At 36.4% G+C, this 19,234-nt stretch overlaps 1 protein-coding gene across 1 annotated transcript; it reads right to left on the reverse strand.

Moving 5' to 3' along the window:
• Window positions 1-5,455: 5,455 nt before the first annotated feature.
• Window positions 5,456-14,455, reverse strand: LOC131781901 (trichohyalin-like). Its single transcript, XM_066170276.1, has 8 exons — window positions 14,413-14,455; window positions 13,927-14,005; window positions 9,296-9,397; window positions 9,026-9,184; window positions 8,303-8,374; window positions 7,577-7,654; window positions 7,158-7,226; window positions 5,456-6,529 (listed from the first exon to the last, which is right to left on the reverse strand). The coding sequence occupies exons 4-8, from the start codon at window positions 9,125-9,127 to the stop codon at window positions 5,456-5,458; spliced, it is 1,395 nt and encodes a 464-aa protein (XP_066026373.1). The 5' UTR covers window positions 9,128-9,184; window positions 9,296-9,397; window positions 13,927-14,005; window positions 14,413-14,455.
• Window positions 14,456-19,234: the final 4,779 nt, after the last annotated feature.

The raw sequence follows: 19,234 nt of genomic DNA on the forward strand, positions 1-19,234 counted from the left end.
CATTGAACTTTGCCATCAATCTCCCGGTCATTACGATTCGACTGAAGTCCGGCACCGAGTCATAAGCTTCAAAAATGGAGTAGTTCTTAATTACTTAGGGTTGATTTTTTATTTCAGTCTTAAGAACGCAGGTAACTAGATTCTTTAAAACTGAAAACTTGACTTTAAGTATCATTTATCCACTGATCCGGCCGCAAAGGAAACGCCGCCATCGGTCTAGTAACCACTACGTCGTGGTGTTTGCTTAGATAATAAATGGAATGAGTCAGATTTGCATGATTATTTTTTCTCACCGTCATTTTTCTCTGATTATCATAGTTCAGATTTATCAATTAAAGGCAGACCAAGAGGTGAGGCTTGAATTGAGGTCCTATCAGCTCACATCGGCTTGATTTTTTTAACTTTCTGATTTTATTAATTTACTTCTCAGTAAATTAGTTGAATAATCCATATTGAACAAACGCTTGTACATTTAACGCACTTAAATGGCACGTCTTCAATTACTGTCTCTAACACGAATGCAATTTTTTCATAAAAGACAATTTATTTCATAATGCTATTTAGTCTAACTCCAGACCAAATAAAAAAAGCATCTAACACGGATAACACCGAAACCTAAAATTTCGCCAATCACAGGAATGAGACATGTAACTGAGGCATTTCATAAAGTGTGTATAATCTGGCTTTTAGAAATAAAATAATGTGCTAACTAATGTGCTAACCTTCGTTTACAGGACAGCTGCAACCCTTCAATGACGAATATCATAAGGATCATCACAAATATTACGAAAGACACTAAGCACACAAGAGTCAAGAGGGTCAACTGTGACCGGTTTGATCGCACAGGTTTCCTCTTGCCTTGTGCTTTCCTTTCATGCTGTGCCTGGCGAGAATTCTTCGTTCCAGTGGACGTCAACGGATGCATAAAATTCGAAGGCGGTGGTGGAATGCTGTTCTCGTCAATTTAGTCGTCGAAAGTTGGGTTAACAAACTCTTACTCTCTACGAACATCCCTCGCAAGCTTGTTTTTGTTTCAAGTTTCAGTCACATTGTCAGCTGATGTGGTTTCCCTTCAGAACTATTCCTTTTTCGCTGAACACGTATTTTAGGTCGAAATAAGATTAATATTAAAATTAAACATTACGCTGTCTATGACCCTTTTGTACTTTACATGTTTGAGTAGTCTCATTAATAAGAAAAAATTACTTTGTAGTGCTTTGCATGCCATTTCGTGTTGATCCCAATTAAGCTCACCAACACCTGCGCGCCTCCATAAATGTGCGTCAAAAGTATTGATTTGGTTTGCCTTAATACCCAAGTATACTTGTTCATTTCTTTATTTAGCTGCCAGACGAATACAGACATAAAAGCTAGAAGCTGCGATGTAAATTGTATTTAGTTAAACAACTGCTGGATTGGTTCAACTGAGAAAACGATGGGTGCAAAACCTCTTATACTCATACTGATCTGACTGGTTCTCATCATCACAACCGATAAAGCCTTTGACCCCTTCTCAAGTTACTCCCAGGAGTGACCAAAAAATAAAAATTCGGATACATTCTTTTAAATATTTATTGAAATGCTATAAAAAGAGAGAAAATATTCAACGATCGAATGTCGTGGATATTGTTAGATTTATCGTCAAGTTTTTATAATTACATAGTAAGATAGAATAATATGATTACAAAGTTTACAAGACAGTGCGAAGAGTCGATATTTAGACTTTGGGAAAGAGAGTATTTGATGGTTTTGATGTTTTAAGGAAAATTATGTACCTCTCTGTTATCTTTTCATTTCTACCACTTTTTCATTCATCAATATGGAGAGACCGAATTACAAATTACAGGCGTTAATTCATCACTGCAAATCAATTCTTGAGCTATACGACAGATCACTTTGTACTCAACCTTTTCATAGGTTTGCAAATAAAAGAAAAAAAACACAGCTAAAATCAAGTCTAGGAAGTGGGGATTCACTTGAATGCTCTCGTTGTATGATTATATTTACAAAAAAAATTCTCTTTCTAAGAGAGAAGAACACCAGGTGAAAACGCAACTGCATTTTTAATTTCAATAAATGAATAAGAGCATCAGTTTCATTAAGTACTGACATTTTGAACTTTTTTGTGCCTAAATTATTTAGTTAGTATCGCTTGACCCCCTCCTGAAGTTCAAGGTATTGTCTTTTTCATATATGGTAGTAAATGGTGTGTCACTTTCATGTTGTCAAGGGACATAGCCATTAATGCATGATGCATTGAATACTTTTTGAATATTGTCCCTACACTTCCCTGATTTCCATAGCACTCACAACGGTACACGCGCTTGTTTGTAGATGGAACAATCTCGGCTTCCAAGATGTACATTTGGGCGAAATCTGTTGAGCATGTGACAACAACTATTCTTTTATCCTGTATAATGGTTGGAAAAGTAGATAAAACAATTATTCAGCGTACTTTGTAAGGAACAGTTCTATTTATTTTCATTTGAGGAATGGCTGCATGGAACAGAATTGCTCGGAGAGGCGAGCCTTCCTCTATGAATATGACGTTTTCTTGTTCAAAAAGTACGTTCGTCGAAAAGGCATATGCTGACGATTGATCTCCCTTCCGTTCCCCCTGAAAACCATGTGAACTCCAAAATCCTCCAGTCCCCCGAAAAAACACGAGGTGGTGATCTTTGTTCCTGTTCAGTAAAATCTTCTGACTGATTTCAGCTATTTTAATTGAGATGTTGATATTCAACATGATACCGTATTTACCTATTATGACATTTACCTAGATACAGTGCAATTTTTCCCAAAAAAAAAGGGGATGAGTGTGCTCTGAGAAATTTGCTTTACATGACACGTTTTACGCTTGAAGAGTTCTTTGAAACAATATTCACACTATTCCAACCGTGTATTACGTAACGCCGGCAGCTGTAATTAACGCTCGATCATAGCTTTGCAATTTTTTTACTAATCGTTTAAAACCCTTTTTTTTTCGGAACTTCCACTTCTGCCGTGGGTTTATGCTCCACACGATCGATGGAAAAGAGTTCCTGGAATTTAAAAATTTTTTAGGAACCACTCATTATATATATATGCTTGAGAGGGGTGAGAAGAGGGCTGGAAGATTTGGAATTCACATGGTTTTCAGGGGGAACGGAAGGGAGATCAATCGCCACCCACAGCGTATGAAGGGGGCCTATAGGCAATAGGATACCAATTCACTGCCAATGAGGGGAAGGGGAAGGGAAACAGTAATTTTAAAGAGCCTTAGAGCGAGATCGGGTAAATTTCCTCCGCGATTGACCGCACAGTTCCTGTTCAGTTTGGTCACTAGTGTTTTGATGGCTTTCCGATTGAGATAGACCTTAAGGAGCTCAAAATGAGAAGTACTTATGTTAAATGATACTTCATTTGGAAAACGATGTATATCCAGCCCTTAAAAGTGACAAAATTAGCTTTCGAGCTGACTTCGATTCCTGAACGTGAGACGAATTAGGGCTGGAAAATGAAAATTGAATTTGCTGACTTCAAATAATGTACCATTCTTAGCCTTGGACTGGTAAACATTGCTTTTGAGTGTCGATATGTCCTAACATTATTGTTCAACAGAAAGTTTTGCTCTAAATCTAACAACCATCAGATTTCTACACGCATCGCTACGCGTTGAAGTTAAGTAAACAGTTGCAACCAATTAAGCATTGGGAACCTATCGCACGGGTCTCGACACGCAACATACACCTGAGGCGTCTTCAGCTGGTTAAGGGATCACGCATTGCCTGTTGCCGCACCGCGTGGGTGGGGGAAAGGAGTTTGGGGGAAAGACATAGTTTCAGGGTGAATGAAGGGAGAATCAGTCTACGTAAACAAATTAAAATGTTTTAGCGAGGTTGGCTAAAAGAGCCGGACTACCACTGATAGCCTCTCGGGGAATCACATAAATTTATCCTGACAAAACCAAAATCCTCTGACCTCACCCCACCCCACTTCCCTCCCTCCTCCTCCCTAGGTGAGAAATGATGACCGGTCCGTAGATATCAGTATCTTGACAAGTATAAGAAGCGTGGATGATCTGTGAACTTATAGAAAAAAATGGTGGATGAAGCTCATTAATTAGCAATTGTAACTAATATTTTTAGCGTTCTTTGATTGAATGATGAGGGACTTTTTTCCAAATTTTCGCAAACTCAAACCCATGAAATTCAATAAATTTCAACAAACTCCTTTTCTCCAGCAATCAAGAACTATATTCTGAATTCTCCTACAAAACTAGAACATACATCTAACATTTTGCAATAGTACTTTGCTATCTGTATTTTATCAACGATTGAGTTCTTAGACAGTGAAGAAAAAATTTAAGCTACTTCAACGGACAAATGTAACGATATACCCGTCGCATTTTGTTGTTCGAGTAGCGATACACATACATTACTATAAATACACAATTCTTATTATATGTAATTCAAAATAGCAGCAATAGCTGTTTACAGTTTAAGCTAGTTTAATATCACGCATAATCCAGCACACTTTTAAGTGTTGTGTAGACTAAATCACTTTTTCAATTTTGCAATACCAAGATAAATTGCAATTGTTATAAATCCTAGAAAAACAATGCGTTTTTTACAATAGAATTGGTGACAGTAACAAATCTAATACTTAATTTATTTACGCTAAATTTCACATACCTTTAATATCTACTGTTCCGTAAACTTTTTTTCTCTTAGTTTTTGTTTGTTTGTTTTTCTTTTTAGAGGAGATCAAAACGATATTAACTTGATAATCCATTCTATGCTTAGAGCTTTGCCATCAGAAAACTATTTGCACTTATACGATACTTGTAGACTGAGTGTCGTGAACCAAAATCAAATTAATCACAACACCCACTCACAACATCAGGATGTATTAGGTACTTGTATATCAAGGTAAGGACAAGTGAGGTGCCTCAAACGGGGATCTGATAGATTGAGAGGTTGCCACCATACGTCTAGAAAAAACAGAGTGCTAGGTAAAGCTGAAGGAACGCCTTCATAGCTAAGGATACTCAAATAAAAATTACTCTCTATTAAATTGCAACATCTTTATCCTATACTCCCAACACGGGAAAAAGGAAAAGAAATGAAAAGACAAAGTCAAGGAGAGCGTAAAAATTCAAAAGCAATCATTAAAAGTAAAAAGTAAGAAAAAAGCTAAGTATGTCATTAAAGGCTATGGAGCAACTACAGTTTTCAAAAATCATGAAATCAATATCCCGAGAAACAGTACTATTCATTAACATCACTTACACGGCATTGAACAATATCAAACGTTTGGCTCAAACTTCGAAACCCTTTACCTTAAACGTGAAGGCTATCTTACCTAGATTGGATGATAATAAATCCGATAATAAGCATCGATAATAAGCATGATTAAAATCCCAGCGATTCCTCCGTACACATAAGTGAGTTGTGTCTGCAAGGCTTGTTCGTTACTATCCATTTGTGTCTTCATCTCTCAAGGAGAGATGAAGACACATAATGATCATAATGATAAACACAATGGTAAAAGCGATCCATACATACTTAAAACGTTTTTCGTTATTCAGTTGACTCTTTAAGGCACGTTCTTTCTCACCTATATCTCTCCTCAAGACTGCTTCATTCTCATCCATTTGTCTCTTCAAGGCTTTTTCGTTATTATCCATTTGTCTCTTCAAGGCTTTTTCGTTACTATCCATTTGTGTCTTCATCTTTCCTTGATACAGAATTGTTGAAACTGAAATAATGATAAACACTATGGCAAAAGCGATCGATGCATACTTAAAACGTTTTTCCTTATCCAGCTGACTCTTTAAGGCACGTTCTTTCTCATCTATTTCTCTCCTCAAGACTGCTTCATTCTCATCCATTTGTCTCTTCAAGGCTTTTTCGTTCTCATTCATTTGTCTCCTTAATTCTTTTTCATTCCCATCCATTTTTCTCTTCGAAGCTTCTTCTTTCTCATCCAATTGTCTCTTCAATTTTTTTTCCTTCTCATCCATTTGTCTCTTCATGGCATGTTGTTTCTCATCCATTTGTCTTTTCAAGGCTTTTTCGTTCTCATTCATTTGTCTCCTTAATTCTTTTTCTTTCCCATCCATTTTTCTCTTCGAAGCTTCTTCTTTCTCATCCATTTGTCTCTTCAATTCTTTTTCCTTCTCATCCATTTGTCTCTTTATGGCATGTTGTTTCTCATCCATTTGTCTCTTCAAGGCTTTTTCGTTCTCATTCATTTGTCTCCTTAATTCTTTTTCTTTCCCATCCATTTTTCTCTTCGAAGCTTCTTCTTTCTCATCCATTTGTCTCTTCAATTCTTTTTCCTTCTCATCCATTTGTCTCTTCATGGCATGTTGTTTCTCATCCATTTGTCTCTCTAAAGCATGTTGTTTCTCATCCATTTGTCTCCCCAAAGCATGTTTCTGCTGAATTTCTGCTTCGTGAGCATCTCGGTTGGCTTTGCTTCGCTCTTGAAGAGAAGCAATTTGGTTCTGAAGGAGGTCTTCCTTCTCCTGACGCTTACATATTTCCTGTGGTAAAGAGTAATTTTGAATCTGTTTACTACAGACATTTACATTTTTACACTGACATTAATTGGACCAATATCAAAGTTTTTGTTCTGGTTTTAGTGATCAAAGGTTCGCTTTTTGATGAGGGAATATCAGGTGTTTTGTTTGCCATCTCAATGTGGGGAACGAAAGTGACTGTTTCACTTCTTTTATCAAGAGTTTTAATCCTCCAAGATCAGTACAGAAACAAAAAATATTGATCATCGATAAACGTCACTGTTCTAGAAAAAATTCATATTAGCCGATAAGGAAAAAGTACCAATAACTGAAAACTACATGTTCAATCTCGCAGCCTCTTAAATCTCAAGCTAAGAGTGGAGACCATAATCTTATAATTAAAATCTAATCAACTTTTCATGAAAAAATGAATGCGAAATAAAGTACTCAGCACAGCCAGTAAAGAAATGACATAATCAAGAAATTCAAAATGAAGGCTAGACGTAAGTCACATGAGTAATCTTTGAAAACCTTGATTCACGATGAACAAGAACACATCATAACACTCCTTTTCCTGATCTGCGAGTTGTCTCTTTGGATTATCATTTGATTCCATATTAATTCCCCTCTGTTCTATAACGTTCTTACTCACGTCGACAAGTAAGTGGAGATGTTCCTTGTGAAACTGGAAGAGGTGATCGTCCAGGTTTTCTCGTAGAACCTACAATATGGTATTAAATCTCTATCACTCTTTCCTAGAGTTCAAGATACAAACAAACTTACAATTCTTTTAAAATGCGAGTTCAAGTGTTCCTTTATTGATAAAGGCGAATCTTAGAGTGGAAAAATTTTTTCTTTAGGTCGATGAATTTCAAAGAACTTGCTATAAAATTACATTCGAAGTCCCTTCACCCTAGTACATTTAGCGTGTGGGTCAAATAAGACGGCAAAGTGACTGAAAAAAAATGGATTTATAAGTGAAGAAAATTTTGATTGCGACGATTAACTTACAACAGAAAACAAAAAGTTTTTTAACCTACACGAAAATGATAAGATAGGCTTTTTATGTACCATTTTTTCGCAGCCCAGTTCAGCAAAGTAACAAGGAAGTTTACTTTTCCTAAAATGGTTCTCCATGTGATCTTGAAGCTAAAAATACATCAATTAGTTTTTTAGTTGTAGTCAATAGTTATTCACCAAGATGGAAGTTAATAGTGAAGAAATATAACCAAAGCACAGGACGGCAATAGTGATATTTTGACATAAATAAGAAAAACGACAAAACTATACAAATAGAAAAATAGGTAAAATAATAATGTTAAATATATAATGAACTAAGAATAAACTAAAAGAAACAGATAACTCTAATTGTTGGTTTAGAGTCTGCTTCTCTCAATTAATATACATAGCCTCTTTCATCTTTATTTGAAAAAATGTGGTAGCAAAATCCAAAATTCTGGTAGGCAGGAGTCATGAAAAGCTTTGGATGATTGCAATTGCTTGTAAGCATGCGAGGCCCGTTATAAGGATTACTATCACTTCGCTTATTTTCCTACCGTTAATAGCATCATTCAGTAGAAAAAAAAGAAATAAAAAAAGAGAGTATCAACTCAATGGGAATGTTATGTTAGGTTATGTCTTCTAATTTCTAACCATGTGCTGGGAAGATATAAGGATTTCTGTTACTCTGCTTATTTTCCGACCGCTAATAGCATTAATTGAAAAAAAAAAAAAAAAAAAAAAAAGGCATCATCTCGATAAGAATGTTATGTTTGATTACGTCTTCTAACTTCTTACCATCTCTCGGGAAACTATGGCGTCACATTTCTCACAATGTACTGGGTATCTATCACAGCTTTTGAGATGCTCCTGTGGGAAAAAAGGGCACATTTTGCTGTTCATTAGCGGAAACTATTTATTCATTTGCGCGGAACCATTTTCATTTCCAGCGAAGATCAATCTTTTTTACATAAAAGTTGATCTATTACCAGTTTTAGCATATGCATTTGCATATAACAAGTACCTGCTGCATTTTACTTCAAGGATTTATATATATATATATATGTATGCGTGTGGATGTGTATATAAACTATATCATGAACTCATTTTGGAGATCCACAGTAAAAGAATTCGAGGAAGTAGCTGGTAAATATTAATACGACTCTACATAGTTCATTTGGCATCACCATTTCTTTCTTCTCTCATAAATGAAGTTTTACGGATTTTTCCCCTGGTAATATACAAAGCCCGAATGGAAGATTAAGCTTGCCATTAGGTCTAACGTATCTTGATGCCTAATTTTTTATGTATCAGAGAGGCCAGCAAGAGCATCTTAATTAGTTGGTAATACACATAATCGTTCAAGATCTTTTTATTTCACTCGGTGTCCCAATCTTTTGAAAATTGTGTCAATCACAGATATTTTCCAAAAAAAAAAAATTTATCTCTGGCTCCTGCCTAAGAAAAATCTTGTTGGCTTTAAGTGTCGGAGAGTCCAGACGTACTGGTTGGTTCATATACCTCCATCTGGCAATTCGTATGTTGCTCCTGGCAGAAATCACACTGTACCATTCTCCGTGGGCACTGTTTGGCTCTATGTGTATAAAGATCTTTCCGTGCCATGATAACTTCACAGAGAGGGCATGGAATCACTCTAAAAGGACAAGACCTCAAATGCAGCTGTGAAGGACAAAGACAAAGACAAAGACGAAAAAAGCACCAATTTAATGCTACTGCATCTAAGTCAGTTAGGGTCTCATAAAGATATATATAAAAAAAAAAAATTCAAACCTCCTTCAATCTTAGTTCATCAGCCCATTCGCATTCTTCACTACCACACCTTACGGCCAGAGATAAGATCTCCCTCTCCTTCTCTTTATTTGGGAAAACATCCTATGGTGATACAAATTTGAAAAAAAAAGATTTACTTGTAGAGGCCAACTTTCGATTCAGAAATATCTTTTCACGATCTGTATCTTTATTTCTCATGGCTGCACCATCATTTAGCATAAGAATTTCCCTTCATGATCCATCTAAAAGTGCAAAGTTGTTACCAGTTACCAAATAATTATCATCATGGTTTGATGGACAATAGCTCTACTGAAACGTACATCGGACCGACAGTACACGACTTCATGTCAAGATACAGATATCACACTGCATCATTCCGACATACAATACACAGAAACTCTACCGAACTCAGAAAACATATCTGGACTCTTAAGGACAATAATATTGGCCATTTTATTTCATGGCGTATCCTTTCATCAAGCTCACCCTACAGTACAGCGCAAGTAGAAGATGCAACCTCCGCTTACACGAAAAATTCCAAATCATCTGCCGACCTGAATTGCCATCACTTAACGAACGTAATGAACTTGTTTCTTAATGCTGTCACAGAAACAAAGCGTTGCTGCGTAACAGCTGAACAAAGCAACTAAATTTACCGCAATGCATATTTATTATGCAAATTTTATAGTATAGCAACGATGGTTACATATATATACATGTGTGTGTGTGTGTGCGTGTGTGTGTGTGTGCGTGTGTGTGTGTGTGCGTGCACCTTTGCACACCTATGGGGACATTCATATGAATACACACCAGCAAAGTGGGGTCTGTTCAAATTGTGGGGACATTTTCAAGTCCCCACAAAAAAGTCCTCATAAATACGTTGTAATGAGAGAAAAGACCATCATAGTGAGGACTTTTGAATGGTCCTCATAAGTCGGTTTGTATAACACACATCTTGAGTCCTCACAAGAAGGTAAAAACACAGAACCTGGAAAAAAGTTTTTTTGTGTCCTGAGGCACATGAAGAAGTGCCCAAGAAAACCATTAAGATACTTAGATTAACGAAAAAATAATCTTTTAATGGTTTACACACTCAAATTCTTCATAAAGTACACACACTGTGTGTATTCAGATACACACAGTGCCTGAGTGATACTAAGAATTGCAGAGTGTACTTTGTTAAAAACTGTATTCTTTACATTAATTCTTAATGTAACTATCTTTATGACTTTTTTAGAGCACCTCCTAAGGTGCTTTATGGCTAAAAAAATTTTTTCCAGTCTTTTGTTTTCTCCCTTTTTGAGAGGAATTAAGGTGTGTGTTCTCCGAACCAAAGTAAAGGGACTCTTCGGGAGTCCTCATTATGAAGGTCTTATTTCAAAGAATTACCCTCTAAAGAACACAAGTACCACCCATTTTCTTTGATCAGGTTTTTATATTGAGGTGACACAGACTCTCAGACCCAAAAAGAACATCATCAAAGTCTCATTATTATTATCATTATTATTACTACTAGTTCCCTTTTGGTAGAAGAGTTATCTTCCCAAGGGATTTTGATTGTGCATGGAATCCTCTAAACAGCTCTATCTAGTGCCTTTTTGATAGAACTTAACAATATATGTAACTTTATGGCCTTTTTTGAGCACCTCTAAATGTGCTTATTGTTTCTTATAAGTTCCCTTATGTATCATTCTTTCAGTACATCCAGTAGTGCCGTGTCCAATCAGAAGATGTCTGTCTATTAACAGAACTTTGAGTAATGTGTGGGCTGTTCTACACAGAGACATATCATATTATGTCAGTCACCAGATTATGCAATAACTTAGAAAAACTGACAAAGTAGATGTTATGGGACCAAAGCTGTGTGGCACAGAATGCTGTAGCGATCACTGATTAGTTTTGTCACTACCAACTAATTCAATTTTCATCAAGGAAAATGATCTTTCCCTTGACTCCAAAGTTTTACCCTAAACTACAGTGAACACATTTCACAGTCCTTAGGAAACAGATTGAACTAGATGCACTAACATATATATAACAATGGCTCACTCATTTACATTTAGGTCATATATATTAGTACTGATCTTGCAAACTTTAACTCATCTATGGCCCCCAAAAATGCATGAAATTGACCACACTGTGTTTTCATTTTTTTACCTCAACATGTATTTATAGCAATAAGGCCCTAAATTATCTTACATTGAAGTGTATTAAAATAAGAATTTCAGAAAAATTAGCATAAATTTGTTACCATATTTAAGGAAAAAAAGATTTTTCATCAAAATGTCAGTAATTATTATGAATAATTATTATGAAGTAATACAAAATTGATCCTCCAGATGTCAGCCACATTCCTGAAAATTTGAAAGGAGAAAAGTAAATTCTAAATCTTTTCACAAAATTTTCATGTTTTCCAATGTAAGTCAAACCCTTACTGGTAAGAAATATTTTTGGAAAAAAAGGGGGTGTGTCAGCATGGGGGCAGGTTTGAAGTGTTACTAAGTAAATAAATATGCCCTCCACTATCCTTGCTAATCAATAGGAGGTCTCTTTGGCAAAACTAGCATCAAAACACAACTATCATAACTCATGACTGACAAAGTTAAAATGAATGCTGCAAAGTGGCTTCTATGACATTCTTCACTTCTTTTTTTCTTTCTTTTTTTGCATCTTCTATTATTTTGTTTTTTTATCTCTTCTTTGGTATTTCCTTTGAGTAACAAAACATCTAAAACCATTGACAGTGATTAAAATCAAGCAATGGGAAATATGGTTAGCAAAACAATAAGCTATGACACTCTTCGGTATGACACAATGCAAAGCAATTTCCATCATTTCTAGCATGCACTTCCAGACACTATGGCAAAACCAAACTTTTAAATATCCCCTTTTCATTTTATGATACACCGCAAAGCATATGTTGTTCCCAGAGAAAGCTGAAATACTCCTAAACTCACTTTGGGTTTGGTTAGGAAATATGAGAAGCAGTGGGCCTAGTATTCACAGATGATAAATCATTCTCAGGGAATTCACAAAACTATCTCACAATGTCCCTGGGGAAATGAACCGAAGTACAATTCCAGGCCTGAATATAGCACTCTCATCAGAAAAATAAACCTGATGCTCTTTGAAAATATGAGACTACTAACTGCTGGCAAAACAGAACTGGGGGCAGCAGAAGCAGATGAAATTTGGGGGTCAACACCAACACATTGAAACCAAAAAAGGAATTCAAATGAAGTCAATATATCAAGTTCAACACATATACACTGATTTACTGTAAAGCCCTATAGAAATGGTACAGATAGACAATGATAGTAACTAACTATGGTGCACATTTGAACTCAAACTATAATTAACTAGTTTTTCAGTCTGTGGTCTTGCCAAAAATAGGCTCAAACTGAAATGGAAAATCATAAGAGGGGTAAAATAGTTGTCAAAATTTTATAGGTTGTCTCAAAGTTCATTTTCAACATCTCCTTAACCCTTTAACTCCCATGAGTGACCAAGAGAGAATTTCTCCTTACAATATCAATGCAATATCAACCAGATAAGTGATGAGAATAGCGAAAAATATAAATTAGGGGATAATTTGTTGATCCAATACTAAATTATCTGAACTAACATTATAAGAATTGTATGGTTGACAGTGAGGATAATGACAAATTTGATCTGGGAGTTAAAGGGTTAAAGGCTTCTGTCTTCTGCTTGCAACTTCTTGACTTCATATCCATTCCTTCCTGCTTCATTTGTGGTGATCAAGCAACTCTTTAGAAGAGTCGTTCTACATTAATGTTCTCTAAAACTGTGGCGATAAGCACTCTTCTTGGCTGATATTTTGCTTACAATTTCACACACTAAGATACTAGGTATCAGCCGGCAGTAAAATCCCATTGTATGATTTCAACAGCTATAATCAATTAGTATATAACACACATTCAGTGAATGGTTTTTTTTTTTCATGTGCTGATTGGCTAGTTCAGAATTGAATGGCAAGTACCATTCACCTCCGAACAGATGATGAGAAAAAATTGAACAACAAGTATTGAATTCCCACCATTTTTCAGTATATTAAAAGAAATAAACTAAGTTTATGGTTCTTGTGTGATATACTATAAATACTGAAACAAATTAATCACCTCAGTGTTGATGAAAATGATGGATATTTACCCCCATGAATACAGAGGGTAAGTTTCTAAAGATACTGTGGTGCTGCGTCGGTGGGAGAGTATAGCAGGTAATTTAGAGATAAAATCTGAGTTGAAAACGTAATTGGCCACCGTAAAGAGTAAAAAAACTGACGTTTCGAGCGTTAGTCCTTCGTCAATCGCTCTGACGATGGGATAACGCTCGAAACGTCAGCTTTTTAACTCTTTACGGTGGCCAATTTACGTTTTCAACTCTGTTGTTGACACTAAATTACCTGATATTTACCTCCACTTCGGTGAACAATTGTTAACTATCATGAGATGTTTGAACGCAAACATAACGGCAAATGATTATTTCAACTATCATGAACTATCGTGACCGTTTGAACAGGGCTTAAAAATTCTGAGTTATTTTTGAGGATAAGCATTAAAAGATTGTACTTGTTATTCTGAATTTATACCCGATGAAAACGTTTCACTCACCTCCTCAATTATAGCATCTTCTCCTTTGCTAAGAATACCAATGTGACAATGGTTTGTTGCGCTCCTAAATTGAAGTTGACTAAAACAAAACACACGTACAAACTAACTAGTAATCGCTTACAATCAAAATATGCATTTCTCTATGGCAACAAAACAACCAATCGTATTACGCGTCACATGGTTTGAATCGCATAGTTGAGTCACATCCATATTGGCGTAAATTATGGGGCTCTTCGGTCTCAGATACTTGTTACAAATTTTTGATAAAAACTCAGGAACTGCACGCGAATGCGAAATAGGCTACTGGAGGTGAATGACTATGCTTTTCAAAACTATATGTTCGATGGCTCTCGATTTCTCGATCTCAATTTCCACCCCCCGATCAAGTCTGCGTCCTTCACCACTGTCTATTCCATCTACGGAGTTTCCGATGATAAATTTAACCTCTAAATTATCATCAACGGGGATAAAATAAGATCGACTCACATCGACGCCGATTGAACTTGAAATATTTGTTGTGTAGTGCATATTTAACTACCAAATTGGCTTTAATTTTCAACATCTTATACTCCAAATTTGGAAAGAATCGGAAGTAACGCAATTTTTCATAAGCGTCATTGACCAAGCGTGAGGTCAAGATGGCTAGATATTGGGTCAGTTCTTTTTTGTGTTTTATTTCCATAAAAACGGAAAAAAGAGAACGACACTAATATCCAGCCACCTCGACCGAAAAAGCTTGGTCAATATCGGATTTATTATAGAGCAAAGACATCGCCGCTTTATTACGAATCAAGATTTGTTTATTTCGAGAGACGGGAAAGGAGGCCAGCTGTTTTTGCGCGGAATCACAGCGGGCAGTCCCGCGCCCATCTTGCCTGCTCAGGTGCCAATCAGAACAGAAGATATTTCAAATTTGGGTTATTTTCCCTAGGGCAATTACCAAAATAAAGGGAAAATTCCCTCTATCTGAACCAATCAACCTTTAGTAATTTGCTCTATATGTTAAAAAATAACAGAATCAACGCGCGCAACATTATTTGAGAATGGTAGGCTGTTTTCAGCCGAGGTAACCATTAGGGTGGTGCTTTGTTTTAGGGTACCGTTCGCACTTGCCTTATTGGGAACATTTTCTCTTTAATTTTCCTATCATGTTTGGAATCTTTAACGATATGTCCGTTTTTCTCCAAAAAAGTGTTTGAGAAAAAAGGAAGAAAAAAAGAAAAAAAGAAAAAAAAAAGAACTGATGCAGGTCACAGGGCTCTTTAACGTCCCTGTTACAAAAGGCTATTAGTAAAGCGGCACCAATTGTTAAACACAACAAATATACCCCAAAAATTTCATCCGTGTTCGACAATAATCGACCTTAAAAATGCTCAGCGATGGCAGGGTCAGGGCTCTTATAGCACATCCAGAGCCTTTCCGTTACCCTCCGAGTCTCAAGTAATCTGTAATCAGACTTTTTGAAACTCTAGGACGCATACGTGGGCTCTGAATCGTACATCGCCCAGAATTCAGCGACATATCCGGGACTTTCATTGAGACGCTGGCGCTAAATTTAAAAGCTAATTAGAAAATGATTGTCAAACAATAAAGGAAAAGGGCTGAAAATGTCGAGGAAGGCTTACGTTCTCTTCGTTTACGGATAAACTACTTTTCAAATGCTACTTTTACCATATGGCTTTTAAAGAAGAAAGTTCAATTGAATAGTGTATCATTCTCACTTTGTTCTTGCGCTTTCAGAAGAGGTCGCAAATTTGCCTTGAAAATTGACTATGTTAGCATCCTGCTTGTATGAGAAGTCGATCTCAGCGCACTTTTAGGCGTAATTTATCTTCACTCAATTGCTAGATTTCTCTTTTACCATATGGTTATTTTTATTTGACATTCTAGAAAGCGTCATAGAAATTTTCAAGGGATTCCAAACTTTGAAAGTAGTCGCAAAACGCGAATTTCGAAAACGTTTGCTAAGCATCGTAGTGTTCTATCCAAATTTGTCCTTTGGAGACCCCCACGAGAATACAAGTGACCTATTTTAAACTTCCCGCGAGAATATCAAGGTATGTTAAGCTCCGCCTCCGCAAACAATCGCGCACACGCCGCCTAATTAGTACTGAAATTGAGGTGGTAACTAGACAATGCTTAAAAAACTGTAAAAGCTTTTAAGATATGATCGCTGAGATCGCTGCAGAAATATTCAGCAATCGTTACTATCATATGGAAACCACATTCCTATTATTGTCGCAAGATAGACTCTAGTTCTATCTCGACGATCGTCGCACTCACAAGCCGGTTGTCGGAAGCATCGCTCATATTTTCTCTACCGATTGAAGCGATTTTAACGAAGTAGATTCTTCATGATACTTTTTTTCTAAATTTTTCTTTTTTCTATTTTCTATTTTCATGATACTAATTTTTATAATTCCGATAACATTTTGACCAACGGGAGTCTGTCAGTCCATATAAGAATTCGCTGCAAACGAATTTGCTAAACGCTTTGTTAAGAGCATGGCTATTGTTAATTATTGCTATTGTTCACTTTATGTCACCTTGGGATTTACTTTACGCATCCAACCGTTTGATTAACAGCAGCTGAAATCTGCAAAGAGACTCATGTATTCCCAAATCTTTACCTACTGACCAATCACAACCGACTAGTTCAGGATATGCAAATTATTATGCTGCCCGCTGATTAAATGGGCACTGCAAGTACATGTCGCGAAAGACAATAACATTCTGGGCGATGAAGGACCTCAACATGTAGACCTGGTGTGGATAGTAAAAGTGTGCATGCAGAGTCAATGGAGTATGCGCTTATCTCAACATTGTTTAGCAATTTATTACCTATACGTCCGAATAATTGCTTAAAACTATCATTTTATTTTGTGGCTTCATCACAAGCAGCTCGCTAAATGTCATCGATGCTTTTTTGTGCCTTTGAGGTGCAAGAGCAAATATACATAACACAAGGCTAGCTTAAACATCAAGGACAAATTGAATATCCATGTTGGCTCACCATGCACTAAGCTAGGGGTAATCATAATGATTAAATCTCCATTTGTTTGCAGCAGTTTTCTTTTTTCCTGTATTCCGTCATAAAAAAAACGCTTTCTTTTCCCTTCTTTCTCTTTTAAAAGAGCGATTTCATTCACGTCCAATTCTGAGTTATTAAACCCATTAACTCTAAAGGGTGACTGGCTTCTAATTTCTCATTTCAGTATCAACCTTGAATTGAATGTATAGGTAATGAGAAAAATGAAAATAATAACCAATTTGAAAAGCTCATGATTGTTAAACAAATTCTCCTTGTCCTTACCACAGGAAATGTAGAGAGATCAGTGTGGAGAATATGAGTACCAACCTAAGGGTGTAAATGGTTAATGATCGAGCTAAGTGCAAATTAATGCTATGTTTCATCTATTTGAGCGAACTGAAAAATTCCAACATCTGTGGCATCATACAGTAGTTCAGTGATTAGATTCTGTCATATTGGTTCTATCATTCGTCTGTCTGCAATTGCTTGATTGGTGAGATTATCACGCCATGCACCTTGCTGTGACATACCTGTTAGATAAAATACCCTTTCCAGGAGTTCTCAGTATTGCTTTCAATAAACCTCACAGAATATTCATTTAGATACCTAACAGCAAGAGCTCCTACATTCAAATAAAATGTAGGACCGCTAAATAACTAGTTAGAGAAAGCTCGAAAAAAAATGTTTGTCATCACTGGCTCGCGGGGAGGAAGGAAATGATGTGAAGGATGGGAAGAATGGGAATCCTTGTTACAAGGATCTAGTTCTCATCTATAAGTCACGGTGCACAAGATTAAGTAAGAGAACTCTCAAATTGAAATCATGTCATATATTTAACACAACTTTATTAATATCTCAAAATAGGCCAAGATACATAATTCCCAAAATCTATCAAGAAATTCTTCAAAAAAATGTCTATAAATCTCTTTTAACTCTAAAAAATATAAGAAATCTTTTTCTTCAAAAATCCCGACCATCTCAGCAATGTTTTTCAAAATAATCACAAAATTTTGCATAAAATGTGAGATATTGTGGTGCAATTTCTCAGAAACACCTTTAAAACATTCGCACAAGGTGTGAAAAATTCGCATCTCCTATATATAGGAGGCGAAGCCACCTAAGTTATTGCAGTTCTTTCTGTGACACTACAGAAGATTAAAACACCAAAAAGGAATCATCCGTTAAGCCACAGAGATATAGTTGAGATGATTATGAAATTAATATTCCTCCATGTGAACTGGAATCTTTTATTCGGGAAAATGAGTGAACTTAAGTCATCAGTGACCTCATGGATAAGCTTCCTGATCTCCATTTCCGTGAAACAAGTCTTAAAGAGGAGTGGATTTTTCTATACTGCATCACTGCAACAGCTAGGCTCGGTCTCTTAGGAAAATCAGGATTGGTTTGATGACAACGTGTGGAAATAAACGAACTCTTAGAGCAGAAACGTAAGCACTTTTTGCCTATCAAGTCAGCGCAACATCAGTATCGAAATGAAAGTCTTTATTGCCTGCAATAGTAAACTCAAGAGCATCTCAGAAAAATGCAAGACACCTGGCTCCAGGCGCAAACGCCATTCCTGCGTAAATATGAAAGGCAGGTAATAAAATAGTCACCCAAAATCTGTATGAAATGTTCTCATCCTTTTGGAGCAAAGATGTTCTACCTCAAGACTTCAATAAGGCTATCATTGTCCAATTGTAAGAGCGAGGAAACAGGCAGTCCTGCGACAACCACAATGGAACACCGTTACCGCCGTCAGTTTTAGGCAAATTCCTTGCTAGAGTCATGCATAATCGACTCTCGGCGAAAACAGTTAAACTGACAAATTGCACAATCCAGCTTAACTGGTTGAAATAGTTAAAATGCTCAAACCAGCTTAAATGCTTAATCTGAAAAAAATGCATAAGCATCTTATAAGGTTCAACCTCACAAACTCTACAAACATTTGCAACAAGGTCTCCTGCCCGAGAGTCCGTGCAGCTTTCGAACGAGCAGCAGCGGAACAGTACATGTGATATTTACAGCTCGTCACTTTATGAGAAAATCCAGGAGTAACACTAGGACCTCTGTACCACCTTTGTTGACCTGACCAAAGCGTTAGACACGGTCAGTCGTGATGATCTATAGAAAGTCATCTCAAAGCTAGATGCACCTCTATTATCATCACCATGATTGGAAAGTTTCTTAATGAAATGATGGAACTTGTAAAATAGTGAGGTGTGGAAATATTTCCCGGTCAACAATGGCTTGAAACACGTATGTGTTCTCGCCCAA

This window comes from Pocillopora verrucosa, chromosome 7 (genome assembly GCF_036669915.1).
Source record: "Pocillopora verrucosa isolate sample1 chromosome 7, ASM3666991v2, whole genome shotgun sequence".
NCBI classification, from domain to species: Eukaryota; Metazoa; Cnidaria; class Anthozoa; order Scleractinia; family Pocilloporidae; genus Pocillopora; species Pocillopora verrucosa.